The sequence below is a fragment of the Denticeps clupeoides genome, unplaced genomic scaffold (assembly GCF_900700375.1).
Source record: "Denticeps clupeoides unplaced genomic scaffold, fDenClu1.1, whole genome shotgun sequence".
Taxonomy (NCBI): domain Eukaryota; kingdom Metazoa; phylum Chordata; class Actinopteri; order Clupeiformes; family Denticipitidae; genus Denticeps; species Denticeps clupeoides.
In genome coordinates this window covers 129366-145160 of record NW_021629712.1, presented here as the reverse complement: position 1 = coordinate 145160, position 15795 = coordinate 129366, and the positions used below count along the sequence as shown (strand labels likewise).

The window sequence follows — 15795 nt, the reverse complement described above, 5'->3', positions numbered from 1 at the left end:
AGCGAGACAGAGGAGGAGAGAGAGTGAACGAGCGGGACAGAGGTGGAGAGAGAGTGAACGAGCGAGACAGAGGAGGAGAGAGAGTGAACGAGCGAGACAGAGGTGGAGAGAGAGTGAACGCGCGAGACAGAGGTGGAGAGAGAGTGAACGAGCGAGACAGAGGGAGAGAGAGAGTGAACGAGCGAGACAGAGGGAGAGAGAGAGTGAACGAGCGAGACAGAGGTGCAGAGAGAGTGAACGAGCGAGACAGAGGTGGAGAGAGAGTGAACGAGCGGGACAGGGAGAGAGCATGAACGAGCGAGACAGAGGTGGAGAGAGAGTGAACGAGCGAGACAGAGGAGGAGAGAGAGTGAACGAGCGAGACAGAGGTGGAGAGAGAGTGAACGAGCGAGACAGAGGGAGAGAGAGAGTGAACGAGCGAGACAGAGGGAGAGAGAGAGTGAACGAGCGAGACAGAGGGAGAGAGAGAGTGAACGAGCGAGACAGAGGTGCAGAGAGAGTGAACGAGCGAGACAGAGGTGGAGAGAGAGTGAACGAGCGGGACAGGGAGAGAGCATGAACGAGCGAGACAGAGGTGGAGAGAGAGTGAACGAGCGAGACAGAGGAGGAGAGAGAGTGAACGAGCAAGACAGAGGTGGAGAGATAGTGAACGAGCGAGACAGAGGGAGAGAGAGAGTGAACGAGCGAGACAGAGGGAGAGAGAGAGTGAACGAGCGAGACAGAGGTGCAGAGAGAGTGAACGAGCGAGACAGAGGTGGAGAGAGAGTGAACGAGCGGGACAGGGAGAGAGCATGAACGAGCGAGACAGAGGTGGAGAGAGAGTGAACGAGCGAGACAGAGGTGGAGAGAGAGTGAACGAGCGAGACAGAGGGAGAGAGAGTGAACGAGTGAGACAGAGGGAGAGAGAGAGTGAACAAGCGAGACAGAGGTGCAGAGAGAGTGAACAAGCGAGACAGAGGGAGAGAGAGAGTGAACGAGCGAGACAGAGGGAGAGAGAGAGTGAACGAGCAAGACAGAGGGAGAGAGAGCTGGTTTACTTTGGTCTTGGCCTGGATTGGTGCTCCCTGGTCCAGCAGGATCTCGATGATTCGGACGTGTCCATTCCTGGCTGCACAGTGGAGGGGAGTCAGTTCATCCTGAGAGAGAGAGAGCGAGAGATGGGATTATGTCAGAAGAAAAAGATTCAGTTTTAAATGTGCTGCTCAGGGTGTGTGTGTGTGAGGGTGTGTACTTTAGTTTTGGCCTCGATTGTCGCTCCTCGGTCCAGCAGCAGTCGAACCATGATGACGTTCCCTCGCCTGGACGCGATGTGAAGCGGGGTGATGCCGTTCTGTTATGGAGCAAAAGCATAAAAATGTTGTACATGTCAATGTCACGCTGTGTGTGTGTGGGCGCGTACGTGTGTGTATGTGTGTGTGCGCGCGTGTGTGTGTGCGTGCGTGTATGTGTGCGTGTGTCTGTGTGGGTGCGTGCGTGTGTGTGTGTATGTGTGTGTGTATGGTTGTGTGCGTGTGTCTGTGTGTATGAGTGGGTGTATGAGCGTATGTGTGCGCGCGTGTGCGTGTGTGTACGTGTGTATGTGTGTGTGTATGGTTGTGTGTGTGTATGTGTGTGTTTGTGTGTGTGTGTATGTGTCTATGTGTGTGTGTCTGTGTGTATGTGTGTGTGTGTGTGTGTGTGTATGTGTCTATGTGTGTGTGTGTGTGTGTGTGTGTGTGTATGTGTGTATGTGTGTGCAGGACCTGACCTTTGGTGTGAAGTTGACGTTGGCGCCTCTGTTGAGAAGTAGCTGGGCCACGTTCAGGTTCTCGTAGTGAGCAGCGATGTGGAGGGGTGTGAATCCCGTCTGCAGGGAGAACCGACAGAACTCAGAACCTCCTGGACCTGGTCCAGAACTCGGAACCTCCTGGACCTGGTCCAGAACTCGGAACCTACTGGACATGGTCCAGAACTCGGAACCTCCTGGACCTGGTCCAGAACTCGGAACCTACTGGACCTGGTCCAGAACTCAGAACCTACTGGACTTGGTCCATAACTCGGAACCTTCTGGACATGGTCCAGAACTCAGAACCTACTGGACCTGGTCCAGAACTCAGAACCTTCTGGACATGGTCCAGAACTCAGAACCTCCTGGACCTGGTCCAGAACTCGGAACCTTCTGGTTCTTCTCTGTAACCTTATTTCAGCTTTCTTTAAATCTAGTACATGATTGGAGACCACGTGGACAGAGACCTTGCTGAGGACGTCGGGGTTGGGGTCGTTCTGCAGCAGGACGGCGGCGGTGCGCGTGTCATCGTTGCGTGCGGCGATGTGAAGTGCTGGGAGGCGGACCTTCCCCTTGGTCCCGTAGTTGATGAGCAGGGACACCACGTTCTCATGGCCCTGCTGCAGTGCCACTGCTAACGGGGTGAAGCCGTCCTGCCGGGACAGAGGGGGACACTTGTGTCATGTGCTGCTCAGGTGCTGCTCAGGTGCTGCTCATGTGCTGAGGGATTTGTGTTAATATTTGGTATATTTACAGCTGAGGGTAAATAAACCTGAACAACGTGAGGACATCATGGAGCCATCAAGACGACCTCACCTCTGTCGGGATGCTCTGATTGGCTCCGTTCTCCAGAAGGAACTTCACCACTTCTAGATGGTTCTCCTGTGCTGCCATGTACAGGGGAGTGAAGCCCTTCTGTCCACACACACACACGTAGAAGTGTAAAAAATGATATTTTGCTTCTGGATGTTGGGTACAGATTGTGTGTGTGTGTGTGTGTGTGTGTGTGTGTCACCTGTGACTGTGCATTGACATTTGCTCCATAGTTGACCAGCTCGGTGACAACCTGCTCTTGACCTGCCAGTGCTGCAATGTGAAGAGCTGTATTTCCTTTCTATACACACACACACGGGAACAATTACACAAAACACACGTACACACACACGCACATACACACACTGACACATGCACTTACATAAACAAATGCACACAAATGACCACATGCACACCACACATTAAACCATCGTGTAGTATTATAAAGATGACACGTTATTGTGTGTGTGTGTGTGTGTGTTACCTTGGTAATACTCTCTAGGACGATGCCGTTGTGCAGCAGCTCCAGGACCATTTTGACATGACCTTCTTTAGAGGCCAGATGGAGCCCATTCAACCCATTCTGGGGAAACACACACACACTGTAGGGTCCCTCACCACATCTTACACACACACACACACACCTCACACTGTTGGGTCCTTCACCACAGTAAAACAGAAACATTTACACACACACACAGGCATGTGGTGGCCAACACAGCAATGGTGGTGGAGATGAAGATGAAGATGATGGTGATGAGACGCCAGTGGTCTCTCCTCTGGTGGGAAGAATAGAAGTGGTGTGGGACAGGTCTGACCTCACACCCCCTCCACACACACACAGGACATGTGAGGTTGGACCTTACACACACTACTGATATTATCCCCTCTGTCCCGAGACCACAGACACACACATACATATGGAGAGAATGACAGACAGCTCCTAGTCTGGATCACGCCAGCTGAGCTACAACGTTCCTGTTGTACCAGTTGTACCAGAACAGAAGAACAAGGAGCATTAGTTCACACACACAGATCCTCCCTGACATGACAGTGAAGTGATTAAGGATCGAAACGTGTCCTCTGTATTTAACCATCACCCTTAGTGACGGTGGCACCTCAGTGGCACCTTGGTGGACCTTCTGGTTACGGGTCCGCTTCCTTAACCGCTAGGCCACCACTGCCCACCAGTGACATGTCTGTCATCTCTGTAGAGCAGAGGTCATTAAAGCCGAATCTCAAAACTGACTGGTGGTCAGCATGCATGAGTGCAGCAATAACGCGCTGTGTGTGTGTGTGTGTTATAACCTTCCATGTAGTTGCAGGGTCCTAGTAGCCCCATCAGTCTCAGTAATGTTAATTAGTTCATGTTAAATGATAGTGAAGTACATCGTAACAGAACGTAATTGTCCATATTAAGCTGTCCATGTAGCAGGAAAGTTCTGAATTCTTGTTTTATGCATATTTCACATCAGCATAAAATGTACAAATGAGACAAAAACTGGATGTTTGAGAAAAAATCTCAACATCACAGCACATCTATCATCTTTTACCAGGAAAATAGGCTGGTAGTAGCCTAGTGGGTAACACTCTCGCCTTCTAACCAGAAGACCCAGGTTCAAACCCCACTTACTACCATCGTGTCCCTGAGCAAGACACTTAACCCTGAGTGTCTCCAGGGGGGGACTGTCCCTGTAACTACTGATTGTAAGACACTCTGGATAAGGGCATCTGGTAAATGCTGGAAATGTAAATGAGACGGTGCAACCAAGTCCAAACAAGTCACACACACACACACACACACACACACACACACACACACACACACACACACACACACACGTAACAGCCATAGTTAACCTTGACCTTCACATGAGGAACATGGAACACCTGTTATAAAGGTGTGTGTGTTTCAAATGAAGGACATGTCAGGTGTTTGTTTATTTTAAAGATGTTCTGGAAATTTCTTGGCCCCGCCCCTACCATACACACACTCACAAACACACCAGGCCCTTACAATCAGCTGCCTGAGCCCTGCTGATAAGGTTCAGCTCTCCTGCTGTAACACACCCAGTGTGTGTGTGTGTGTGTGTGTGTGTGTTATCATACAGGACAGCCTGTCTGTCATTGACGTAGTGAAGTGGGGTGTCGCCCGCTGCTCTCAACTCACTCTCACTCCAGGGGCGTCCTGATCTCTTTCGCTCTGGATGATCATGCCATTTCTTTACAAACTTTTATTTTGGAAAAATTAGGTTAAGTCTGGTTCAGTTTGGGGTTTTACATTATTCACATGACGTACAGTGGTTCCCCACAACAGAACAAATATGCATTCAATACCGGCACCAAAACACGGGTAGCAGGCGATATGTTCGATCCTATCACCGATGGGTACGATAGGATAGGCAATAGGACCGACAGGATAGACGATAGGATCGATAGGATAGGCTAAATGTTGGATAGGATAGGCGATAGGATCGATAGGATAGGTGATAGGTACAATAGGATAGGCAATATGTTCGATGTGATAGGTGATAGATATGATAGGCTAGGCAATAGGATCGATAGGATAGGTGATAGGTACGATAGGATAGGCGATATGTTCGATATGATAGGCGATATGTTCAATAGGATAGGCGATAGGATCAAAAGGATAGGCTAAATGTTCGATAGGATAGGGGATAGGTACGATAGGATAGGCGATATGTTCTATATGATAGGCGATAGGTACGATAGGATAGGCGATAGGATCGATAGGATAGTCGATAGGTTCGATAGGAGAGGCGATAGGTACGATAGGATAGGCGATATGTTCGATAGGATAGGCAAGAGGTACGATAGGCTAGGCAATAGGATCGATAGGATAGGCGATATGTTCGATATGATAGGCGATAGGGTTGATAGGATAGGCGATAGGTTCGATAGGAGAGATGATAGGTACATTAGGATAGGCGATATGTTCGATATGATAGGCGATAGGATTGATAGGATAGGCGATATGTTCGATATGATAGGCGATAGGTACGATATGATAGGTGATATGTTCGATAGGATAGGCGATTTGTTCAATAGGATAGGCGATAGGTACGATAGGATAGGCAATAGGATCAATAGGATAGGCGAAATGTACGATAGGATAGGCGACAGGTATGATAGGATAGGCGATTGGTACAATAGCATAGGTGATAGGTGTGATAGGATGAAAAAAAAATAAAAAAAAGTGAAGTGATTGTCACATGTGATACACAGCAGCACAGCACACGATGCACACAGTGAAATTTGCCCTCTGCATTTAACCCATCATCCTGAGTGAGCAGTGGGCAGCCATGACAGGCGCCCGGGGAGCAGTGTGTGGGGACGGTGCTTTGCTCAGTGGCACCTCAGTGGCACCTTGGCGGATCGGGATTCGAACCGGCAACCTTCTGATTACAGGGCCGCTTCCTTAACCACTAGGCCAATAGGATAGGCGATATGTACGATAGGATAGGCGACAGGTATGATAGGATAGGCGATAGGTACGATAGCATAGGTGATAGGTATGATAGGATAGGCGATAGGTACGATAGGCTAGGCAATAGGATCAATAGGATAAGCGATAGGTACAATAGGATAGGTGATAGGTACGATGGATGCAAAATAAGTAAATCGCTTGTCAAATTCTGACAAGATGTTCAGATTTTCCTCATAATGTCATAATGCCCTGATTTATGAGGAAAGTTCCGCAGGTCGCGGCATTGCAGCATCCAACCAGACAGCAGTTGTAGCTTGAACTGACCATGTTGATTATATGCTTCTCTTTACCCTCCAGCTCCAAATTAAACTCAGTGAGAAGTTCTGTAAGATCTACGAGGAGGATGTTCTCCAGCTGTGCAGATTCTGGAAACCTTTTTATATCAGGCAGCATTAGGCAGGATTGTTCTGTTAATAGTGAACTGGTCAGGAGCTCTTATTTTGGCGCATTTATAATAATCTTACAAAGCTGTGCCACATTCATCACATTCACTGGCATGGGTAATAGCAGCATGTCCATGATCTGCAATTTATTTTACAGCCAGAGAACAATGTACCTGCAGCTTCTACAAGTGCTTCTGTAACAACGTCTCAGTCCTTCAGACAACATGACTATTGTATCGGCTCAGTAAAAATGTGTGTGTGTGTTTGTATGTGTCTATGTGTGTGTGTCTGTGTGTATGTGTGTATGTGGGTCACTTCTTGCACTTTTTGGCTTTTTTTGGAATCCTTTGCTAAAGCCTCGCACTGCATGTACGATATACGGACTTTGAATTTGATACAAAGAGACCCTGGTCCCACTCTGGATGAAAATGATACATTTGGCTTTTGATTTTGTGCGTGTTAAATGTTCACTGTACATGATTATTTGCGCCCACAAAATGTTGGCCGCCACTGACTGCGCACACATCTGAACATGTTGGCAAGGTTTTGTATCCAATATTAAAATGTAACTAAAATTGTAATCATGAATATTTCAATAAGTAACTGTAATTTAATTACAGTTTTTCTACAAACTTTCCTACAAATTACATTTAACAACATGTAATACGCAATTCCCTGGACCATCGAAGACCATCGACCATCTCCTAACCATCCAGTCACAAACACAACAAATCGCCCGAAAGGAACATAAAGGAAGATAACACACACATTGGCCTGTGCTCTCACCTGATTGGCTGTGTTGATGTCGATGCCGTTCTTGATGTGGTCCAGGGCCTTGTCCAGGTTCCCGGAGCGAGCGGCGCGCAAGAAGCTGGTGGCGGCGTCCGTCTGGCAGATACGAGGGAGACGGGGACAGACAGAGAGAGAAGCTTCGCAACTTACTACACAAATACACAACTTACCACACAACATGCACAAATACACAACTTACCACACAACACTCACAAATATACAACTTACTACACGACTCACCACGCAACTTACTACCCAACACACACAAATACACAACTTACCACACAAATACACAACTTACTACACAACACACACAAATACACAACTTACCATACAACACACACAAATACACAACTTACTACACAGCACACACAAATATACAACTTACCACACAAATACACAACTTATTACACAAGACACACAAATATACAACTTACCACACCACTCACCACACAACTTACTACACAACATACACAAATACACAACTTACCACACAAATACACAAAATAGCACACGACTCACCACACAACTTACTTCACAACACACACACAAATACACAAATGACCACATGACTCACCACACAACTTACTACACAACACACACAAATACACAACTCACAACATGCACAAATACACAACTTACAGTACAAATACACAACTTACCGCACAACACACACAAATACACAACTTACCACACAAATACACAACCTACCACACAACTCACAACACAACTTACTACACAACACACACAAATACACAGCTTACTACACGACTCACTACACAAGATACGCAAATACACAACTTATCACGCAACTCACTGCACAACACACACAAATACACATATTGTCACACACCTCACTACACAACACACACAAATACACATCAAGCAACAACATCTGCATGGAACAAGTAAACAGTAAATACGGGGCGTGGTAATGAGTGGTGCGGCGACCAGCCAATCCAAGGTGGCGCTGTTTAGCGTCGGCCATCTGAAAACACATGTGACACACAACACGAGACCCTACAGGGTATACACACTGATTACACGCAGAGCGGGGACGTGTGTGTGTTCATGTCTTCTGGACGCTGTGCTTCTGTAAAATCGTCTGAAAAAGAAAGTGAGACCAGTGCAGCTCTAGCGCCCCCGCTGGACGCCTGCAGTACAGTTTTTAAACACAACAGGTTTTCTGAGTCATTTTTCTCATTTGTAGACTAATTTACTAATTATTTATTTATTTGTGTTTTTTGACATTCATATTAGACATACAGTACTGATCATTTGCATGACTTATTGAAGCTATACTTTGGAGTATTTTGAACTTCAATAGGACAATGTATGTATTTTCATTTCTTTCATTGTGAGACAAGGGCACATGAATTATGTTCTGAGGACAGTAGAGCATCGGTTGAGAAGACTTGGATGCCACCTTGATGGGGATTTGTGTATTGTGATGATATTTTGAGTGTATTTATTTTTATCAGGTCAGTCGGGCAAGTAAACCAGTCCTATTATTCAGTCCTATGCACCCATTTCCATGACAACACACACACACACACACACACACACACACCCCTTGACCCGAGACACTTGCCTTCGCCATTAACATGGCATCCATTGTGTATGTGTGTGTGGGTAATCAGACATGAGTGTGTTCAGTAACAGCACACACACAAGAGTGAACACACCTCACACACCAGCTGCAGAAGTCAAAATAACACACACACACACACACACACACAGCAGGCTATTCCTCCCAGCTAGGCAGCATGTGGACAATCCCATATTCTCATCCTGAACTTGAACCCACCTTACGCACACACACATACACACACACGTACACACATTTACATACACATGCACACACACACACACGCACGCACACACACACATACACACTCACACGCATTCACACACATAAACCAATAAATACACACGCACACATAAACACATACACAAGTGCGCACACATAAACACATACACAAGTGCGCACACATACACACACACACACACAGACTCTCTGTGTTTAGTTCACATCATTTAGCAGGAAGGCATCAAACATCACACACACTCCTCCACCTTCAGAAAGAAGGGATGAGAGAGAGAGAGAGAGAGAGAGAGAGAGAGCGGGCGAGCGAGGGCAGGTGTACTCACACTACAGGTGATGCTGTTACTCGGCATGACCGACCGTCCTCTGTACAGCTCCGTCCACACCTCCCAAACACTGCCTCCGACCGGGTGCACACACACACACACTCACACTCATGCATGCACTGGAGTGAGTCCTCCTGCTGTAGGGTGGAGTAGCTTTGGGGCCAGGACGGTTTATCAGTGTGAAAATGCTGGTACTATCTGTGCGACACACACACACACACAGAGAGAGAGAGAGCTGGGCACCCACCCCTCTCTCTCTCAATTCACTCTCTTCAATCGGTCTCACACACACACTCATTGTCTGTGTGTGTGTACCAGTAAGAGGGTTTGTGTGTGTGTGTGTGTGAGAGAGACCGCAGGGGGTACGAGGGCCTCATGAGTCCGCAGATCTGTGACAATAGAGCGCTGGAGAGGCTTGTCTTTTTCAGAAAGAATCTGTCTCTCTCGCACACACACACACACACACACACACACACACCATGTCTCCCCACACTTTTCTTGGCTGGGTCTGGGAAAAGCACATCCCAGCCAAAGGCCCACTGAATTGAGTGTGTGTGCCTGCCTCTGGGTGTGTGTTGGGCGGGTCTGTGGAAGGGGGCGAGGTAGTGGTCTGTGATGGTTGTGTGTGTGTGTGTGTGTGTGTGTGTGTGACTGGGGGGGGACGGGACACTTTCTTTAAAAGAAAACAGAAGCAGTGAAAGGCTGAGTGCCAGTTTCCGTGGCAGCCGCACCGTCACGCTAAACCTTGGCTGACTGGCGGAGAAAAGACAGCAGATCACCATGGCGACGCCCCTTTCTGTGGCACCGGGGACGTTGCTAATGAGCATGAGCATGCTAATGTCACCACATCTCCCAGTCGCTCATTCTGCAGTAAAGCTTCTGCACCGGTCCCTAAATCACTGGACCATTCTCTCGGTGTGTGTGTGTGTGTGTGTGTGTGTGTGTGTGATGGGGGGAAACCCTCCAGGACTCTAGATGTTTGCTACAATGACATTTTATGTTGTTTGCTTGGATTCTTCTGTTGCTCTATACTGCACCCTGTAGCCACATGAGAAGTACTGCATTACACACACACACACACACACACACACACACACAGGAGTGACCAGGAGGCGGGGTTATGTAAACATAACGTCTAGGATGTGAGAGGAGGAAAGTGAAGAGATGGATGACAGGACTCATTAATCACAGAGCAAAGCACTGCGTCCTTTCACAAGAATATGTGAGAAAAATACACACCTCTCAACATGTGTGTGTGTGTGTGTGTGTGTGTGTGGACGAAAGGGAAAAATAAGTGACGGAGCGTGAAAAAGTGTGCAGAGCATCTAATGCAGCCAATCAGTCAATAAACAAATGAAAGTGTCCCAACAGAATAAATAAGGTAAATAAATTAACAGTTGACAAATTTTTACTGTGTTTTACTGTATTTTACTGTTTTTGTTTTTAAACATTAGTTATAAAGTTTCGACATGTTTGCTTGTTATTGGATATAAATGTGGTTAATTTTTAGTTTACTTTTTAGCAGAATTACCTAGTTTCAGTTCAGGTTTTGGACGATAACATTCACGGACAACACTGATTCCTCCATCAATCATCAGAAGACATTGTTGTCTTTGTACTGTCTTTGTTGTCTTTGTAGTCTTTGTACTCCATCTCTGTGATCCATCTCTGTACTCGGTCTTAGTAATCAGTCTGTACTATATCTTTGTACTCCATCTCTGTGCTCTGTCTCTGTACTCAGTCTTAGTATTCAGTCTGTACTCCATCTCTGTGCTTCATTTCTGTGCTCAGTCTCTTTACTCCATCTCTGTGTTCTGTCTTTGTACTCCATCTCTGTGTTCTGTCTTTGTACTCCATCTCTGTGTTCTGTCTTTGTACTCCATCTCTGTGATCCATCTCTATACTCAGTCTTAGTAATCAGTCTGTACTCTATCTTTGTACTCCATCTCTGTACTCCATCTCTGTGCTCTGTCTCTGTACTCAGTCTTAGTAATCAGTCTGTATTTGTACTCCATCTCTGTGCTCTGTTTCTATACTCCATCTCTGTGCTCTGTCTCTATACTCAGTCTTAGTAATCAGTCTGTACTCTATCTTTGTAGTCCATCTCTGTGTTCTGTCTCTGTACTCCATCTCTGTGCTCTGTCTCTGTACTCAGTCTTAGTAATCAGTCTGTACTCTATCTTTGTAGTCCATCTCTGTGTTCTGTCTCTGTACTCCATCTCTGTGCTCTGTCTTTGTACTCCGTCTTTGAACTCCATCTCTGTGTTCTGTCTTTGTACTCCATCTCTGTGCTCTGTCTCTGTACTCAGTCTTAGTAATCAGTCTGTACTCTATCTTTGTAGTCCATCTCTGTGTTCTGTCTCTGTACTCCATCTCTGTGCTCTGTCTCTGTACTCAGTCTTAGTAATCAGTCTGTACTCCATCTCTGTGCTTCATTTCTGAGCTCCGTCTCTGTACTCCGTCTATGTACTCCATCTCTGTGCTCTGTCTTTGTAATCCGTCTCTGTACTCCATCTCTGTACTCCATCTCTGTGCTCATCTCTGTGCTCTGTCTTTGTACTCAGTCTTTGTACTTGGTCTTAGTAATCAGTGTGTATTTGTACTCCATCTCTGTACTCCATCTTTGTACTCTGTCTTTGTACTCCATCTCTGTCCTCTGTCTCTGTACTCAGTCTGTATTTGTACTCCATCTCTGTGCTCTGTGTTTGTAGTCCATCTCTGTGCTCTTTTTCTATACTCCATCTCTGTGCTCTGTCTCTGTACTCAGTCTTAGTAATCAGTCTGTACTCTATCTTTGTACTCCATCTCTGTGCTCTGTCTTTGTACTCCGTCTTTGAACTCCATCTCTGTGTTCTGTCTTTGTACTCCATCTCTGTGCTCTGTCTCTGTACTCAGTCTTAGTAATCAGTCTGTACTCCATCTCTGTGCTTCATTTCTGAGCTCTGTCTCTGTACTCCATCTCTGTGCTCCATCTCTGTGCTCTGTCTTTGTACTCCATCTCTGTGCTTTGTCTCTGTACTCAGTCTTAGTAATCAGTCTGTACTCCATCTCTGTGCTTCATTTCTGAGCTCTGTCTCTGTACTCCATCTCTGTGCTCTGTCTTTGTACTCCATCTCTGTGCTCGTCTCTGTGCTCTGTCTTTGTACTCCGTCTTTGAACTCCATCTCTGTGTTCTGTCTTTGTACTCCATCTCTGTGCTCTGTCTCTGTACTCAGTCTTAGTAATCAGTCTGTACTCCATCTCTGTGCTTCATTTCTGAGCTCTGTCTCTGTACTCCATCTCTGTGCTCTCTCTTTGTACTCCATCTCTGTGCTCCATCTCTGTGCTCTGTCTTTGTACTCCATCTCTGTGCTCTGTCTCTGTACTCAGTCTTAGTAATCAGTCTGTACTCCATCTCTGTGCTTCATTTCTGAGCTCTGTCTCTGTACTCCATCTCTGTGCTCTCTCTTTGTACTCCATCTCTGTGCTCCATCTCTGTGCTCTGTCTTTGTACTCCATCTCTGTGCTCTGTCTCTGTACTCAGTCTTAGTAATCAGTCTGTACTCCATCTCTGTGCTTCATTTCTGAGCTCTGTCTCTGTACTCCATCTCTGTGCTCTGTCTTTGTACTCCATCTCTGTGCTCGTCTCTGTGCTCTGTCTTTGTACTCAGTCTTTGTACTTGGTCTTTGCAGTCTGTCTCTGTACTCAGTCTTAGTAATCAGTCTGTACTCCATCTCTGTGCTTCATTTCTGAGCTCTGTCTCTGTACTCCATCTCTGTACTCCATCTCTGTGCTCTGTCTTTGTACTTTGTACTCCATCTCTGTGCTCGTCTCTGTGCTCTGTCTTTGTACTCAGTCTTTGTACTTGGTCTTTGCAGTCTGTCTCTGTACTCAGCCTTAGTAATCAATCTGTACTCGGACTTTGTACTCAGTCCTTACACCGTCTCTTTGAATGAGTCTGTACTCTGTCTTTGTACTTCATCTCTGTGCTCCGTTTCTGTACTCCATCTCTGTGCTCTGTCTCTTTACTCAGTCTTAGTAATCAGTCTGTACTCTATCTTTGTACTCCATCTCTGTGCTCTGTCTTTGTATTCAATTCATGTGGGATCTTCATCCTGTATGGACCATCTAATGGCATTTTATTAGACCCATGTCTGTCAACAGCAAACAGTAATATTTTTTTTGCTTTTGCTGCTAGTTGTATCATTTCTGTTCTCTCTGTCTCCAACAGTCCTCCACTGTCTTCAGATTTTGGTTAATGGAAACAACCATTAGTGAAGGAGGTGTGTATAACCATAGTGAAGGAGGTGTGTGTAATCTTTTGTGGCTTCAGCATTCAGTATAATTTTACTTTTGGATGCTCTTGTTAGGGGTCACCAAAGCAGACCAACCATCTCCGTTTCCCTCAGCAAGTCCAAAGGGTTTCTGATAAACGCTGTAAGTATAATTGTGTTCACATTAACTTAGCTAAGCTCTTCTGCAATTGGTTTCATGAAGCAACTGGAACTGATATTTCTGCCATCTTGCATAATTGTCTGTTTCAGTGGGTTCTACTCCATTCAGACATGGGTCCATATTGAACTTCTAATGAAATGTTCCACCATGTGTTAGTCGTCATGATTAAGGGCCACTGTGGCTTTAAGGGCTTAATGATTTGCTGGCCTCAGAGCTCCACCGCTGCAGATCTCGTACTTATTTAACACGTCCTGATTCGCTGACTCATGTGCTCTGCTCCACCGGACTCGGTAACATGACACTGGTGGGGGGCACCCAAGGGTAACGCTGCCATAACTGCTTATGTCAGACATTATAAACAGGCTGTGTGTCACATGCTATGTGTTTAAAGCTAATGCAATTAGCAGGGGCTCCTGCTTCGGCTTTTTTCAGTGAGTGGCTTTTCTGGAGAATAATTTTAGTGCCGCTCCCTGCGGGCCCCACAGCCAATGCAACGTAACGAGCAGAGCAATAATTCTTCTGTTGTTTCAACCTTTTTTTGCTCCTGAGCACAAGTTTTCTCTCTGAGTTCTTCTGTCCTGTGATGATATTAACTAAGCTGCTTTTGCAGTTCAGGATGCAGCCCATCCACCGTATATGAATTCCCTGGACTTGGTGTAAAAACGTATGTCTAGATGTCAGAACCTACCACCAAACCATTACCTTGCTTTCACCACGTACTTTGAGTGCCTGAGGCAAGATATTGGTCATAATTGATCGATATCACAATCTGGATGTTATGCAGTTTATTTAATTGTCTTCATAACCTAGGCAAACTAAAAAAATGGACCTCCATTCATTCTTCACAGAAAAAAAAGTTAATTTAGGTTCTAGGAACCAAGGTTCAAAATGATTTCAGTTGAAGTTCAGATGGTTTGTGCCTCTTCGATTGGAACGAGGGACTTAAAATTCACTTTCATGTCAAGTGCCAACGAAGGTCAGGAGATCTTGATAAATGTGCAATACTGCAATTCGTCTTCAAGGGTTCTCAAGCCTGTTTTGAATCATGACATCAGAATTTTAACAGAGATAGAAGGTCAGCCAGGTTTACATTTGGTATTTGGTATATTATGGTATTTAGCAGATGCCCTGTGTCTTCCTCAGGGACACAATCGTAGTAAGTAGAGTTTGAACCTGTTAAACACAAGGCCACTACGTCCCTCTTCTGCTTCCAGTGACATTTAATTAGTTGAGTTTGTCATATTTTTGTCTTTTTTAAAGGAATACTACATTTTCGTTTCATTTTGCTTTTATATGTGCCAAATAAAATGAAAATAGCGTGAAGCAAAAATTTGGGAACATTGCGGCAATTCCGCAGGAAATAGTTGCAGGAAAATGTCTACTTTGCAAGATTCATGGTCCACCTGACATGCTGTTTTCAGATCCATCCTCATATTATAAATGATATTTAGATCAGCCAGTGTGAGGGTCTACTTAAGCCTCCTGGGGAATTCCATTTTACATTTTGAGGTGCTTTTCAGATTTCATTGTCTCTCCTTTTGCCTACAAAGTAAATGTAACTTGCTGGGATCTTTTGGAATCCATGTGTCTCTCCTACCATGATGTTCTGGCAAAGGGTTCTTCTGCTGATCGTACCACGAAGCTCATATTTGTTTAAATAGAACTTTGCACCACCACTCCTGTTGGATCAATCTTCCTGAAGGACTTTTTGTATTAGTAATCCAAGGAAATGTTATTTCAGAACATCTTGGTCTTCCACACCACAGCACGACCTCCATAGTTCATGTTAACTACCATTTCTTAACAAACTATGGAAATGGCTTCCTGAAAATACTTTGTCTTCTTATAAATCTGGAATTAGATGCTGAAAGTAACCCTCTACCCTATCTCTTCAGCCAACTGTTTAGAAAAACAGAAAATCAAATACTTTATCCATCATATTTAATCA

General features: G+C 45.5%; 1 protein-coding gene across 1 annotated transcript in view; it reads right to left on the bottom strand.

Moving 5' to 3' along the window:
* Positions 1–15795, bottom strand: part of LOC114772453 (ankyrin-1-like) — a gene marked incomplete at its 3' end in the record, with an annotated part of 39842 nt that overhangs the window by 2183 nt on the left and 21864 nt on the right. Inside the window, exons 3-10 of the mRNA XM_028965338.1 lie at positions 7256–7357; positions 3063–3161; positions 2781–2879; positions 2582–2680; positions 2233–2418; positions 1748–1846; positions 1232–1330; positions 1038–1136 (exon numbers count right to left, since the gene is read on the bottom strand). Of these exons, the coding sequence (XP_028821171.1) occupies positions 1038–1136; positions 1232–1330; positions 1748–1846; positions 2233–2418; positions 2582–2680; positions 2781–2879; positions 3063–3161; positions 7256–7357 (882 nt within the window). The remainder of the gene's footprint in view (positions 1–1037; positions 1137–1231; positions 1331–1747; positions 1847–2232; positions 2419–2581; positions 2681–2780; positions 2880–3062; positions 3162–7255; positions 7358–15795) is intronic.